At 46.9% G+C, this 16,813-nt stretch overlaps 1 protein-coding gene across 1 annotated transcript in view; it reads right to left on the bottom strand.

Annotated features, from left to right (window-relative positions):
* Positions 1-16,813, bottom strand: part of SLC9D1 (solute carrier family 9 member D1) — a 291,927-nt gene that overhangs the window by 158,192 nt on the left and 116,922 nt on the right. Inside the window, exon 9 of the mRNA XM_078658065.1 lies at positions 10,303-10,498. Coding sequence (XP_078514191.1) covers positions 10,303-10,498 — 196 coding nt within the window. The remainder of the gene's footprint in view (positions 1-10,302; positions 10,499-16,813) is intronic.

Here is a 16,813-nt window from a genome sequence, read left to right as displayed (position 1 = left end):
AAGGGAATAGAAGAAGGACTTCTTATTCTCGTTCACTTAATCGCTTGAAGCCCTGACGGAAGGAGACGTGCCGAATCCCGCTACCTCGTACACGGTAAGAGCCGACCCGACTCTGTGTTAGACCTGCTTCCTTGCAAGTCAGCGGGATCTATTCTTAACTAGAAGCCGTTGTAGCAAGGCAACACCTCTGGGTTGTTCTAGCGTTTTGTTAACGAGATAATATTTACGCTAGACAATATTCTCTCCTTTGTTATATCATCCCCAGAGTTTTGGACCATTTCTACATTGTAACCGGTACCGAGCCTACGTAATGGACACCTGCACGGGTTCAACGTGCGACGATAGGACTCTGAACCGGGAGTAAACACACGGACGTCTCCGTTTCCGCTTATCAGTCCGGACTAAATCAGCAAGGTAAACAAAAACGCCAAGGGAATAGGGTAAAAGTTTTAGAAGTACCTGGATTGATCGCTGACCAACCACAACGGGATAAATAATAAATAACTTCTACTCTTCCCTTTTCCCTACTCTAGATAAGTGAAATAATTAATATTTCTAAACTCCGACCGAATCTTCGAGTGAGACGCGGGGTAGGACGGAGTTGAACCACGTCCCTACGCACCGCAGCTCCCGACGGACACAGAGGCGTTTATTCGTTCTGTGTTATTTACATCACCTAAGGCGGTCGTTTAAGGTAATTTATGAAAGAATAGGAAATGTTAGGAGTAAACATGGTTTGAGACTAATAAATAACATGAATAACAAAATAAATAGAGTAAGTCTATGCTTATCGTATCTATACAGGAACCTTTCCTTTTGTGAACGAATGTATAAGTAACGGATTTGCCTACGGCTACAGAACCTGAGTCGCGGCATCTTTTTACGCTGAAGACTCGTTAAATTTCAAAACTATACAGAGGAGGGAGTAAGAAGTTTGCAGTGAATACTGCTATACCAGGTAAAACAAACAACAAAGATATATCTGTCAAAGAAAATAAGGGTTAAGTTTGAGAAACGGTTTAGCTTAAGAAAACTTAAATATGTATCAAAAACCATCCAAATCCTAAAATGATGTACATCTTCACTAAACAGATATCACATACCGTCTTCATCTAACGAAGAGAAGGTGCCTCACTCCCTACTCCAGTTTTCCTGAATAGCTGCAACTAAATTGATGGTGAATATATACTGTGAATTGCTTGATTATTTAATTAATGCATTTTGAACAGACTAGGAAGACAAGTTCCACAATGTTCTTTGATCCTGACTATGAAGTACAAACCCCAAATGTTTAGATAAACATATGTAAATAACGATACTCCTACCTCGCCATATACCTGAAACTCCCCCTTTCTCTTCTAGAATCTTGAAGCAATAGGCTATCCCATCTAGTCATTCCAGTACTTTGACATAGGGGGATATAAAGGAATACAGTTACCGGTTACAAAATAAATACGCTCAGTTGGTTTCTACGATTCTGCAGTATCATATATATGTAAACACAAGTCTGGCTAAGGAAATGAATTTTGATTTCATAATTATAAATGGACTGTTATGTATTGTTGTAATGTAGTGGTCATTCTTGGTTATTAATAAGAAGAATTGTTTACTGTAACCTAGAAAGTGTGGCCAAATATTTATCTAAATACTGTTTTATTTTATCTAGAAGAAAAAAAGTGGCTGCATATTGTATAAAGTCCTGATGAAGACAAGTGATTGTCGAAACGCGTTGACACAGCCCAAGTTCAACACAACTTTAGAAAAACATCTCTAAAAACTGAATCTTAACTGTTTTTGTCTTTTTTGATTTTGATTCTGATTTTATCATTTTTACTATGGAATTGTTATTCAATATCGATGCATCAAATTTATAACACCATACTCCATGTAGATTCAAGTCATACTTATCAATTCATCTTTTTATCATGTTTTAAATGAATTAGAAATTAAAAATATATTTTTGATATCATAACAGTCTGTTGTATCTATTGTTCTTTTTATATATTCATCCTAATGTGTTCATACGAATATTTGGTTTCCAAATATTCTGCGATTTAGCCAGTTCTGTGTTAGCCTAAGTCTGCCTGGGTGTGTTTTTTCAAAACTGCTTTGGAAGGGGGCCAGTCCCTACCTTTATCCTGAAAAAGGGGGCTGGCACGCGACTAAGTCCTGCCCTATGGGTGTGACCAGGAGGGGGGTGGTTACACCCCTCTCCTTTGGCGGGCTTTCCCCAGGCCAGGGGCTGGAGTGCCCCTGGAACTGGTTTCAGCCGGCCTATGCACAGTGAGCACCGGGGTGCCACTTGCAGTCACCTTCCTCTAAAGCCCTGCCTACCTAGGATACACAAAATCCTGTCTGGGACGGTGCTGGCACCGCCCCTGGCAGGAAACCCTTTGTCCTTGCCTCCTGGGCTGGGAGGACTCCCAGCAGCAGGAGGGCAGACTTGTGTCTCGGTGGCAGCATCCATTTTGTGGATGCTAAGGCTCTGTCTGACTTTAACCGGGGTTACAGGTTACATACATGTCGTGTCCCTCTAGAAGGGTGGAATGCTAACCCCGTCGCCAGAATTGGCGAGGGGTTAGTATTCCAATTCGTATGACACCTTACTCGACATGTTTTGATAAAGCGATACCAGAGTTGGCATATAACCGCGAGGATTATAATGCACTTAAGAGTATATGGTATGCGATATCATGGAAACGGCTAAGGGATGGATCCCGAAAGCCGCAGACAGGCTCAGCTCATGCCAGAGCACTATCTCACACGATTCCAAGCACTCTGACTTCAGGATTGTCAAGGCCTGCCATAGGAGTGACTGATAGGAGATCTGGGTGTCCATTTTTAGGGTTAGATATAGGAATACTATATCTAAAGCAAAGGGTGTTTACACCACCTTGCCCCAGCTGTCGTGCAGCCAGTTGTGTCAGATTTGGATGGCCAGCCAGGGGTGGCATAATACATGCTGCAGCCCCTGGTAGGCCCTGGGTACACCTATGCCCTGGGTACCTAAGGTACACTGTACAGGGACTGATAAGGTGACTCAGTATCCAATTAGATATGTACCTAAGGTACATGGAATCCATTTTACAGAGAGAGCAGTGGGCCTGGGGTCCTGTATAGCAGGGCCCCAGGTCAACTAAGTCAGAAAACCAGCAAAACACCAGGCAAAAAGTTGGGGGCAACCATAGTCAGGGATCTACCTTCCTACACTGACTACTTATTGTTGGAGACCGAAGCTGACAATGGAAGAGTGCCCAAAGCTTACAGATCTTTTGGTTTTTTCAAATGACTGGTGCAGTGAGAAGGAAGGGAACCTATTTAAATCAATAATCTAAAATCTCCTTCACCTACAAGCTAGCACTAGCATTCTTGCAACATACAGAAATAAATCTCACAAAAGGCAATAACCATGCTGAGCAGTCAATATTAACAGAGAGATAATAATACAGAAAGGCATCCACACATGCTAGATTCTAAAAAGCGGGATTTAAAAAACACCATCATCTATATGCAAGAGCATGCGTCTAGGCTGGGAAGGTCAGAAGAACCAGGACTAGATGCTGACACACACCCACTTAGCAGAATTCTAGAAGCATAAAAAGCAAATTGATCCCTGAAGTTATGAAAGAAGGGCTAGGAATAATATGACTAAATTTAACGCAGAAACCGGTCCCAAGAGTCTGAAACTTTACAAATGGCAGATTTGAGAGGGACTGCAGATCCCTTTTAAAAAGACACATGTTAAAATCACTTTCATGGAGGCAAACATCAGCTTTTTTAAAGATTCTGTCAAGCGGCCTATTCTGTGGCATCTACAATGAGCCCAAGGTTTCTTTCTGGAGATGAAGGTGGAAGGTGCTAGTGAGAGACTGAGAGAAAACGTTCAAATGTCAGTTCAATACAGGGAGAAAAGAATATGATGCATAATAGACAGCACTTATTTAAAAATATACATTATCCTGACCACATGTAAGATTAGAAAGGACAACTGTCTTTTTAGAGGGAGTGTTAGACTTGGCATCTTTTGGTGTGTTTCCCCTGTCTTTTTGCTTTCTGACCTCCCGGTTTTGACTTTGTTCTTGCTGGTTTAGTGTCTCTGTGCACTTTCTCACTGCTGTTCAGTGTTGAAGTGCAAGTGCTCCTGTTGTAAATTGTTATTATGGATTGGTGTTTCCATGATTGGCATATTTGATTTACTGGTAAGCCCCTAGTAAAGTGCACTGAAGGTGCCAGGGCCTGTAAATCAAATTCTACTAGTGGGCCTGCAGCACTGATTGTGCCACCCACATGAGTAGCCCTGAAAAGGTAACTCAGGCCTGCCATTGCAGAGCCTGTGTGCAGTCTGGTGCTGCCATGTCGACTTGGTAAGTGCACCCACTTGCCAGGCCCTAACCTTCCCATTTCTTACATGTGGGTCACTCTTAAGGTAGGTCTAAGGTACTGCTGTGGGCAAGGTGCAGTGTATGTGAAAGGTGGGACTTGCCCTGAATGTGTGTATGGCATGTCCTGATAGTGATACTGCCAATTTCGTTTTTTCACTATTGCAAGGCTACCTGTTCCCACAGGATAGAATGGGGAGTTTGCATATAACATCTTATAAACATAACTACCCCTGGGAATAAGGTAGGAAAATAAAGTTAATTATGCCTGAACTCAGAATGTTAAAGTGCATCTTTTATTGAAGGTGATTTTTACATTCTGTGTTTGAAAATAACACCTTTAGAAAGTAGGTATGTTCTTGCTTAGCCATCCAGTGTGCCTCTGCTAAGATGTGTATTGACTGTCTGGCTTTGGAGTGACAGTGGCTCCAGAGAGTCTGGATAAGTCAGGGCCAGGCTGAATAGACCTAGGCTGCATTTAGAGTAGGGAGAGGAGATTTCCTTGCACCTGAATGGGCCTGGTCTGCTGTCACCACCTCCTGCTGGGAAGCTGGGCCAGACAAGACAGAACTGGTTTGGACTAAGCACAGACACTCTCTACCTGCCTGAGAGAACAATGGGATTCTGAGTATAAATGTTGGGGCCCAAAACGTTAGAACTCTCTGTAATCAAGGCACCTGCCAAGAAGAAGAGCTGGAGCTGCCAGGAGGAGTACTGCCCCTTTGCTGTGTTGTTGCTTTGTTGGGTTAGCCTGCAGCTGCTAATTCTGCCTTGGGCAGTGAAAGGACTGGACTGAACTTTCTTTAATTGTGCTGAGTATCTCCAAGGGCTTGAAGTAGAGCTTGCCTCCTGTTCTGTAGTCTCAGGGACTGCAAAGACTACACCAACCTCTGGGTACTGCTTCTGGAACTGCTGTTTCATTTGCCACAGAGAAGGGAAATGCAACCGACTCCGTTGCTGGCTCTGTGTCCTGACGGCACCGCAGAAGGCACCGTCCACATCTCGCACCGCAACCCTGGTCTCACCGCCGCCACCGTCACCGAGCTGCTGCTTGCACTGTGACCTGTGGGCACTGTGCACCGCCTCGCTTCACTTCACTTCGCTATCTTGATCTCACCAACGTCATCGCTGCTGGCTTCGACACCCGTGACCGCATTGTGGCTGGGAGCACCGCTCGTGAGTTTCACCATGCACTGCCCTGTCCCACACAGCAGTCTGGGTCGACCGACGCCAGCTGCCGCTAACTGACTCTGTTCCTTGCACCGTAACCTGCCTGCACCGCACCGAGCACCGCCTCATCCTGCACCGTAAGCCTTTGGTCTCATCGATGCCGTCTGGATGATCGTTACTGAGCAACTGCCTGCACCACATTGAGAGGGCACCGCACCATGCACCGCTTCCATTTTGCAACGCAACCATGACGGTTGCCACGACTGTCTCACACCAACATGTCAGCCGCAACGAGAAAGGTACTGTTACCGAATCTGTCCATGCTTTCACTGGCCTGCTCCGATGTGGTTGACTGGAACTGCTAGACTCTGCTGCTTTCAGCATCGCGGTAGCCCCGGACGAAGCTACTGACTCTGACGAACTCTGTTTTTGAGGTATTTCTGCAATTTTAAGGATATCTTGCAAAGTATATATTTTTAATGTACGGTATGTTGGATTTTTATCGTTTTGATCTTGTTTTGGATATATACAAATATTGGGTATTTTTCTAAACTGGTGTGGTGTCCATTTGTGTGCTTTCACTGTATTACTGTTGGTTATGTGCAAGTGCTTCACACACTACTTCTGAGATAAGCCTGATTGCTCGTGCCACGCTACCAAGGGAGTAAGCAGGGGTTATTTTAGGAGTGTAACTCCCTTAACCTGACTAGGAAGAAGGGTCCCTACTTGGACAAAGGTGCTAACCCTTGCCAACTAGAGCCCCTATTTCTAACAGTGAGAAAAAAGCTAGAAGAAGTGGGGGATGAGGGTCAGGACACAAGCAAGCAGTAAAAATCTCAAGACAATGTAAGAGGCTGGGTATCAATTTGAATTTCTAAATTAAAAACTGTCACGCTGCCAGATCGCGTGCACCACTGAAGATGACCGCCCCGCACCGCGCATGAGCAAGGAAGCCAGGCAGCAGTCAAAAGCCTGACTTCCCCTGTGAGCGGCGCTTCGAGCTCTAGTGTGTGGACCTTTCGCGTCGCGTCACTTCCGCCCAAGCCACTTTCACTCTCTGTCTCATCAGAGATCTCTCCGTGCCGGTACTGTTCTTCGTGGGATCAAGACCGGCTCTACTTTTACAGAGCCCTCATTATTGTTTCCTTGCTGTTGTCCTTGGTATCCCCGCTCAGTCACCTGATCCCGGATCCTCCTGCCAAACGTCTCCGCCAACTCGCCTGCTCGGCGGATTCGTAGTCTCCCTGTGTTGGTACTCCTGGAGTGCTTGAAGAGCTGGTAAAGGCGCCTGGCGCTACTTTTCTATTCATTCTACTTATACCTAACAGTAGTGTGAGTGGTGTTCATATGTTTCAGAATCTACCAGCAGATAAGCGCCTATTTAAGAATGTGACATCCTTCCCTGCCCTAATAGTTCACGTTGGGGTAAGTCCTCTACTACTAAGGCCAATTCACACGGATTTTGTTAGGCACACCTTGTATATATTCTTGTCTTTGCCATTTAGGTTGCTAAAGGTCGCAAGTGTTGAGATCCAGTCTTTTAATTTCACCTGGGAGTACATTTTGTAACCAGAAAGATAGAAGACTTCAAGAACTTCCTTAGGTAAATACGGTCAATACTTGGGAACTGGTTGTGTTATACTTGTTTTTGCTTGTTATCTGTTGACCGTCCCCCTTTCTTACAGCACCTGTGTTCGACCTGCTGGAGCATCCTGTCCACGGAATCTTTTCCCTTCCTTTCCTTGTTTTGTTCCCTCCTTTCCCTCTTTATCACCATTGTGTTATATGGTTTGATAGACGCAGTGGTGTAGGAGGGCGGGGTTGGGCCTATCTTCGGTTCCTGGGACTCCTGCGGAAACAACTCGTGGATCCTTACAAAAACACTATGATAACTTTCAAGAGAAGCTCTGCTTAAACACCTTGCACTAAAAGATTTCCACAGGACAAATGTGGTAAAACATACAATTCCCGATATTTTTCACCAGAAACTCAATGACCTTTCACAGATGAATAATAACAAACATTATTTCACCCAACTCACTGGAACTTTTTTATTGATTCAGGAAGTATTCAAAGGCTAAATCAGTCCTGTCAAATGGTAGACTTGCAGGCTACAGCCATCACTGAAGCAAGTATTCATTCCACTGATTCTTCAGGACTTCCTCCCTATTTCCTATCATGGGTCTACTTTGGCCATGTTTTTTTTTTAATTTACTTGTTCATATACAAAATCCTAAATTTCATTATTCAGATCCCCTTGTGACTTACTGTTGGGATGGAAAAGTCCCTCGCATGATAATGATGATGATGGACAGACTGCTGAACAATGCAAACATTCCCCCCAGTGAATAGATCATGGTTTAATCCTTGTTTTTATGCTCACCATGCTACCCTAGTTTGGACTTAGTCATATCCAAACCAGTCTTGACCCCGCTCCTCAGTGGAACAGTCCAACCCGAACTTCCAAGCTAGGTCCTCCCTGGACCGGAACAAGCTTCCTGGGACCAATTCCTGGGTATCAGCCCCTCATCAGCGAGGCTAGCTTGAATACAGTAGCACCGTGAGCACAAGATCTGCGTCTGGGCATACCCTTCCCAATAAGGGCGCAAAAGCAAAAAGAACAGACAATGGACAGAATGCTGAACAATGCAAACATTAACCCCCAGTCTGTTTGCATTGTTCAGCATTCCGTCCATCGTTTGTTACTTTTGCTTTTGTCCTTGGACACTACCATCTGCCTAGCTAGGCTGAACTTTACCTTCTCAGACATTTTTCTATGAAATTTCATTCAAGTCAGAATGTAATCGGAGACTGGGCCAATCCACTTCTTGTATCTGGACTGCGCTTCATCGCGGTTGACCATAGCTTTCGATCGAGATCTTGCACGACTAGATGTCAGCAATTGGTGCTTTAATATTTTAGGCACTAGATTCCACTACCATCTTTACATATTCATAACTCTGGTTGTAATGACTGCATTCTTTTCATTTTGGAGTTATATAATGTAATACATTTTACTCTATGTTTCTAAATTAGTTGTGGATTTTTCTTGTGTTGTGTTTTCACTTTATTACTGGTTAAGAACAGCACACATACTTTACTCATAGCTTTAAAGTTAAGCCTGACTGCTTTTGTGCCAAGCTACCAGAGGGTAAAGCACAGGTTAATTTAGAGATTTTTTTGTGGTTCACTCTGACCAGGATTTTGGCTGTTGCTTGAGAAGGAATCACATCTCCCTCAACCAACAACCCCATTTCTCATTTTTTTCATAAAGGCGAGTATTTGACTGGACAATCATTTATTACTGCTACTGTGGATAATTTGAGTTGAGTCTGTGTTCACCCCCCGTCTACCCTGCTCCCGAGAAGCCTTAGATTGCTCGATCTGAGCCACCACTGAGAGTCAAGTGATGAAGGAGTGCTTAACCTAGCCTCACAAAATAATTTAAACCATACTAAACCTGCAAGTTTAGTAAGTTGAATAACCTACTCGATCATGTACTTGACCCATAAACTGAACTCATTAAGTCACCTAGGCAAACATTTTGTTTTGCAGAGCCACCTTTTTCTTCATTATCACATGAGAGCAACTTCCAATGTGAGAGTTCAGCATTCCTGCTGTCCAAAAAAAACAATTGGGTTTAATTGAGTAGACTAAACGTTTGTCCCATGCATAATAAGAATATAGCCCTCATATAGGGTACACATGACCTACGACCTGCCTCTTTGTTCACTAATAGCATTGCCATCAGGACAGGGGAAGGAATGTTTCTCAGTTCATCTTTTAATAAATGTATTACTAAAGCATGAGGTGGTGGTGTACTGTCATTTACAGACCGTTCATTTTCAACAAAAAAGCAGTTTTACTTACACAACTATTTAGTGTATAAACAATCTGTAGAAATTGGGTTTCAGCAAACATTTCTCATTTGCACATCACCAAGTAAAGTTTTCTTCACAGACAATTACAAAACAAAGGCTTTCATAATTATTGACATTTATTTTGAAATGTTTGTACAGTTCACGTTTTAGCGATTTAAATGCATGTTAGAATAAAACATGCATCCTACAGCCCTTCATTTCACACTTTTTATGCAGCACCGTTGTCAGGAAGTTCCCTTTAGAAAATCCTTCCAAATTTAGTCAGTGAAAGAAAAGTAATTGTTGGGGTAAACTGACTTTTGGGCTCAGTCTCTGAACACAGAATAAATGTGACAAGATAACAACAAGATGTAAAGGCATCTTTAATGCTCCTACACTTCCCTGAGTGAACAGAACACCTGTTGTTTGTCAGCTCGCCAGAGGGTTTGAGTAGGACATAAATATAGCTCGCCCTGATCAAATCATACTCACCACAGCGAGTGGGCGAATAGATTTGTCAAGGCCTATAAGCCCAGTGACTCAGGACCCATAGTAGATCGGGCCATGGAATATCAAGAGTAAAAGGCCTCAACACACACAGTTGGTACCAGTAACCCCTGCTTGCCCCAAGGTCCTCTGAACGGGGTTCTGACACTTACTAAAATAAAATGTTTTGTTTAGAGGACCTTCAGAATGGGCATGCTTCTAACAAAAGTTCAAAAACCATTAAATTAGCAGTCCATTAGAATCATTTTTATACAGGTTTTCCAAAAAAAGCAAAACTATATCTCAAACTTTCTTATATTGCCCTCAACACGTTATGTGTTTTGTTCTTTTATTCCAATCACCATATTGAACAGAGCACATAGAAAAGCAAAGACTGCTAATCTTACCGTTAACATAAGAAAGATGAAAGCCGATATTCCCAAAATAAGGATTTCCTTATTTCCTTTGCTCTCCATGTGCAGCTTACGATAGTATGGCCCTATGAGATAGGTCTTCATAGCGAGACAGATAACCAAAGCAGCCGCCAAAGAGAATACAATTTGGCCTATGAGTGCCATTATTCGCAGGACTTCCAAGCCAACACTAGAAAAGATAAAAAATTATTATTACTTAACCTTCTTTCCTATTTCCAGCTGCTTTAATTTCTCTATTTAAAACATCTTCCCTCTATTAAGCAAGTTTATCAAAGGTAATGGTATTGTTAAGCAATCTTTTATTTTCCCAGATTACCGACTCGTCTGCAAAGTCATCGCATCTGACACTCTTTCCTAAGTAGTTCACATATTCACCATTTCGGGCAGCTTTTGGCAGACCCACAGCTAGGACACCACTAGACAATAGGCAAAGAAGTGCAAAAAACATTTTAATAAGTAGGCAACACGCCTTCTCCATCTATGAACCAAGGATCTGGATTGATATGCACATGTCCTCCAAAACATCCCAACCCTGCTCCAAGTTAGTAAAGTGGTCCAATCACACCTCTTTAACATGAAAAAATGTCAGTAAACTTTTGCTCTTAGAAATTAGCATCCAAATTGCATCCCGGTTCCCCAACTTTGAGGGTGACCGCTCTAGCCGTCACTAGTAATGTTTTCTTTAATATCAAGGGTAGAGTGTAGGTAACCTTACAGTATATTATATCAACTACATGCAACCAGGGCCTGTAAATTAATAGTTCCTAGTGGGCCTGCAGCACTTATTGTGCCACCCACTTAAGTAGCTCTTTAAACAGGTTTCAGGCCTGACATTGAAGCTTGTGTGTGCAGTTTTAAACTGCCCAAACCTTCCTTTTTAATACACATAAGTCACCGCTAGCGAAGGCCCTGAACAGCCCAGACGGGAGGGTGCAGGGTATTTAAAAACTGGGACACATACTTCTCAGCTTTACAAGTCCTGGTAGTGAAAAACTCTGAAAAACCGACCTCTCTCAAAAGATAACATTGTGTTATGTTATTACATTTAATAAGAGATCATTGCAATTGGGAGCAAGCAGACAAGTCGTGTTGATGTCTGAGGAGTTGTAATTTAAAATCTTCTTTAATGGTAAAGTCCAATTAAAAATCACAATTCTGAAAATACCACACTTGAAAACCTGTCCCAACTATTACTGGTGCCTGCATAAACGTCCTAGGTTCACATAATTAGGCGTAGCTGGCAGTTGGTCTTTGTGTATTGCTCCCAGACAGTGAGACAAAGTGAAGATAGGTGTTGGCAGGATGGGCCACTCTGAGTTAACGAGGGGGATGAGCTGTCACCTACCAAACTTGCACATCACAATCCAATCCAATCCAATCAGAAATTTGTATAGCGCGCTACTCACCCAGAGGGTCTCAAGGCGCTTAAGGGGGAGGGGTTCGCTATTGATCGAACAGCCAGGTTTTGAGTTGTTTTCTAAAGGAGAGGTGGTCCTGGGTAAGACGGAGGTGGGTGGGGAGGGAGTTCCCGGTCTTTGCCGCCAGGTAGGAGAAGGATCTTCCTCCCATGGTGGCTCTTCGGGTGCGTGGAATCGTGGCGAGGGCTTGATTGGATGATCGCAGTTGGCGGGTGGGAGTGTAAAAGGTTAGGCGATTGTTGAGGTATTTGGGTCCTAGGTCGTGGAGGGCCTTGTGTGCGTGGGTGAGGAGACGGAACGTGATTCTCTTGCTGACAGGGAGCCAGTGAAGGTCTCTTAGGTGTTCGGATATGTGGCTTTGTCGAGGTATGTCCAGGATGAGTCGAGCGGAGGCGTTCTGGATGCGTTGAAGTCTTTTCTGCAGTTTGGCTGTGGTTCCGGTGTAGAGGGTGTTACCGTAGTCCAGTCGGCTGGTGACAAGTGCTTGGGTGACCGTCTTCCTTGTTTCGATGGGAATCCATCTGAAGATCTTTCGGAGCATGCGTAGGATGTTAAAACATGATCATGAGACGGCGTTGACTTGTCTGGTCATCGAGAGGGAGGAGTCTAGGATGAAGCCCAGGTTGCGAGCATGGTCCGTTGGTTTGGGTGCGCTGCCGGGGGCCACCAGGAGTCGTCCCAGGCAGAGGGGGATGATCCTAGGATGAGGACTTCTGTCTTGTCTGAGTTCAGTTTTAGGCGGCTGTTCTTCATCCACTTGGCTACTTCTTTCATCCCTTCGTGTAGGTAGGTTCTGGCGGTGGTTGGGTCTTTGGTGAGGGAGAGGATTAGCTGAGTGTCGTCCGTGTAGGAGATGATGTTTAGGTTGTGTTGGTGTGCGATGGATGCGAGGGGGCTCATGTAGACGTTGAAGAGGGTGGGGCTGAGTGATGAACCTTGTGGTACGCCGCAGATGACTTCGGTGGCCTCTGATCTGAAGGGGGGGAGGCGGACTCTCTGGGTTCTTCCGGCAAGGAACGAGATGATCCAATCCAATGCCTTATCTTGTATCCCGACGTTTCTGAGGCGTTGTACTAGGGTGCGGTGGCAAACCGTGTCGAACGCTGCGGAGAGGTCCAGGAGGATGAGGGCCGCTGTTTCCCCGTTGTCGAGTAGGGTTCTGATGTCGTCTGTGGCTGCGATGAGGGCGGTCTCGGTGCTGTGGTTGGCTCGGAAGCCGGACTGTGAAGGGTCAAGGGAACCGTTAGACTCAAGGAAGGCGGTGAGCTGCTTGTTGACGGTCTTCTCTATGACTTTGGCAGGGAATGGGAGGAGCGAGATGGGGCGGTAGTTCTTAAGTTCGGTGGGGTCTGCTGAAGGTTTCTTCAGAAGGGCGCTGAGTTCGGCATGCTTCCAGCCCTCCGGGAAGGTAGCGGTGTTGAAGGAGCAGTTGATGATGTCCCGGAGTTGGGGTGCGATGGCGGAGTCGGCCTTGTTGAAGATGTGATGGGGGCATGGGTCGGTAGGTAATCCGGAGTGGATGGAGTTCATCATGGGGATGGTGTCTTCGGTGCTGATCGGGGTCCAGGCGCGGAGGGTGGCGGTGGGGGGTTTCGGTTCAGTGGTAGGGGCAGTGGTCTGGTCGCCGAAGCTGTTGTGTATGTCTGCGATCTTGCTGTGAAAGAACGAGGCGAGAGAGTCGCAGAGGTCTTGAGAGGAAGTGATGTCGTTGTTGCCGGCGCTGGGATTGGTGAGCTCTTTGACGATGCTAAAGGGTTCCTTGCTGTTGTGGGCGTTGTTGTCTAGTCGATCCTTAAATGCTGACATCTTGGTGGTGCGGATCAGCTGGTGGTGTTTGCAGTTGGCGTTCTTGAGGGCGGTCATGTTGTCTGTGGTTGGGTTTCTTCGCCAGGCTTCCTCGAGGGTGCGGCAGTTCTTTTTGGAGTTCTTGAGGTCGTCGTTGAACCAGGAGGCTTTTTTGCTTCCTGGCTTGTTGGGATTGTTTTTCAGGGGTGCTAGGTCGTCAGCACAGTGGGTGATCCACTGTGCGAGATTGATGGCTGCTTCATTTGGGTCTGTTGAACTGGCGGGAGCGTTTTGATTCAGTGAAGTGGTGAGCTGGTCGGCGGTAATTTTGTTCCAGCTTCTGCGGGGGACCTGTTGCGGGAAGTGGGGAGTTGTGTTCTTTCTGAAGCTGAAGTGGACGCAGCTGTGGTCTGTCCAGTGGAGTCCGGTGGAGTGGCTGAAGGAGATGTGCTTGCTGGAGGAGAAGATTGGGTAGAGCGTGTGTCCGGCGTAGTGGGTGGGGGTGTTCACCAGTTGTTTGAGTCCGAGATTGGCGAGGTTGTCCAGCAGGGTGGTGGTGTTGTTGTCGTTGTAATTCTCCAGGTGGAAGTTGAGGTCCCCTAGGAGAATGTAGTCAACGGAGGGGAGGGCGTGTGGGCTGACAAAGTCAGTGATGTCTTCGCTGAATTGTGTGCGGGGTCCTGGGGGTCTGTAAATGAGGGTGCCTCTCAGTGTGGTCTTGGGGTCAGTGTGTATCTGGAAGTGAAGGTGTTCGGTTGCTGTGAGGGTGTCGTCGGAACTGGTCGAGATGCGGATGGTGTTCTTGTGGACGATTGCGATGCCTCCTCCTGTTTGGTTGATGCGGTCCCTTCGGATGATCTTGTATCCGTCCGGGATGGCTATGGCGATGTCGGGCGCTGATGAGGCGTTCATCCAGGTTTCCGTGAGAAAGGCGACGTCCGGAGTTATGGTGTCGAGTAGGTTCCATAGTTCAATGGCGTGTCTGTGGACCGAACGGGTGTTGAGCAGGATGCACTTCAGGTGGTTGTTGTTGGAGCTCTGTTTGGCGTGTGTGGTTGTAGTGTGGGTCCTGATGCAGCAGAACTTGCAGGCTTGGCAGGTGAAGGGTCCATGGGTGCGTCCTGGGGCGGCTCGGTGGCAATCGGGGAGTCGGCCGGTGTTGAGTACAGTGAGGGTAGCGGCGGCGTATGTTTTGCGGGAGGGATGGCCTCTGCGGGAGCCAGGGGGTCTAGCGCTGGGCGCGGTCCAGGCGTGGACGGGCCCAGACGGGCTTACCTTTGGTGCGCCTTCGGCGCGCATAGGGCACGGCACGCCCGCTGCGCGTGAACGCTGCGCGTTTGCCACTCTGTCATAAGTGGAAAGTGGAGGGGGCGGAGCGAGGGAGGAGCAGCTGCGAGGCGGGAGCGGGGTGGCGAGGTCCGGGGATGCTGGAGGGAACGGGGGTGGGGCCGCGGGGGAGCAGCGACAGGGAGCGGGGAGGTTTAAGAAGCACAACAAATGGCACCAAAACAATGCAGGCGAGATTGGGGGCACAATCTGGCACAAATACAGGTTAATAAACAATATCGATACGATACCAGGCACAATTGCAGGCGAGATCGGGGGCACAAGTAAGGCACACCAAGGAGCGAGTGGAGCGACCGGTTCTGACCAGGTCAGGACGGTCACAGCTCTTCACCTCGCGGGACTTCCCTTATGTTTACCAGTGGGAGGGAGGCTGGAGCGTGGTGGCGAGGTCCGGGGAGGCTGAAGGGAAAGGGGGTGGGGCCGCGGGGGAGCAGCGGCAGGGAGCGGGGAGGTTTAAGAAGCACAACAAATGGCACCAAAACAATGCAGGCGAGATCGGGGGCACAATCTGGCACAAATACAGGTTAATAAACAATATCGATACGATAACAGGCACAATTGCAGGCGAGATCGGGGGCACAAGTAAGGCTCACCAAGGAGCGAGTGGAGCGACCGGTTCTGACCAGGTCAGGACGGCCACAGCTCTTCACCTCGCGGGACTTCCCTTATGTTTACCAGTGGAAGGGAGGAGCAGCTGGGAGGCGGGAGCGGGGTGGCGAGGTCCGGGGATGCTGGAGGGAACGGGGGTGGGGCCGCGGGGGAGCAGCGGCAGGGAGCGGGGAGGGTTAAGAAGCACAACAAATGGCACCAAAACAATGCAGGCGAGATCGGGGCACAATCTGGCACAAATACAGGTTAATAAACAATATCGATATGATACCAGGCACAATTGCAGGCGAGATCGGGGGCACAAGTAAGGCACACCAAGGAGCGAGGGGAGTGACCGGTTCTGACCAGGTCAGGACGGTCACAAAGGCCCTGTCTGACCACTCTCTCAAAAGACTTGTCACTAATCTCTTGTGTCCCAGACAAGCTGTGGCCAGGTGAGGGAGGAAGGTGATGCCAGACACCTTGGGAGGAGGGGGAGGGAAGTATCTAGAAACGTCTCCTACTTCAAAGTGGGTACCACGTATAAATATTGGACATCAGGCCCCTGCTATTCAGTACACATCTGGATGTGTGGAGAAAAGGGACTGCTGAGGTGCTTTGCCACTGTGCTGCCCTCCTGCCTGAGTGAGAAGGACTGGACCTTCATCTTGAACCCAGAACCCCCAGAGTGACTTTGAGGGCTAGTTGTCTGGCCTCCTGATTAGAAGCCCCAGGGACAGAGCAGTCTTCCCCCATCTTGAACCCAGCATCTGGACTCTGCCAGCTGTGAGTCATGCACTCCCAAGTGGTGTTACACCAGTCTTGGACCCTTGGAAGTGGGTCTGAAAGTGCTCTGCCAGCCCAACTGTGTTGCCAAGAGAATTGACGATTTGCTTCTCAAAAACTCTGCACCGGAGCCACTGCGCGGCACATTGCATCACCAAACTCCACATCTGGACCGCTGTGTGATGCATCCCCGTCCCAGGACTTTGCATCACCGCCTGCACCTTCCAGGAACTGCTGCTGCAAGATACATCCTCGTGCAGGCATTCGTATTGCAGTCCTTCGATGACTAATCATTTTTTTATACAGGTTACGGCATAAAACTAACTCTCGTTCTTACCCTGAGGGGAGATACACACACTAAATAGTCTTCCTTGCCATGAGAGGAGGGAAAGGAGAGAAAACACTTGAATAATAATGAAGCCCTAAATCCGACCCTATAGGCAGGCCGCAGACATTTTAAGATAAGGACAGTTCACTCAAAAACTACCGGTTACAGTGTGGGCTTCCCAATCCCTACTCACAAGTGGTGCATACCTCGCTTGTTATCGCACCATTTCACT

Source organism: Lissotriton helveticus, chromosome 8 (assembly GCF_964261635.1).
Source record: "Lissotriton helveticus chromosome 8, aLisHel1.1, whole genome shotgun sequence".
Classification (NCBI taxonomy): Eukaryota; Metazoa; Chordata; class Amphibia; order Caudata; family Salamandridae; genus Lissotriton; species Lissotriton helveticus.
Note: the sequence above shows the minus strand (reverse complement) of the source record. Positions and strands in the feature narration are given on the sequence as shown.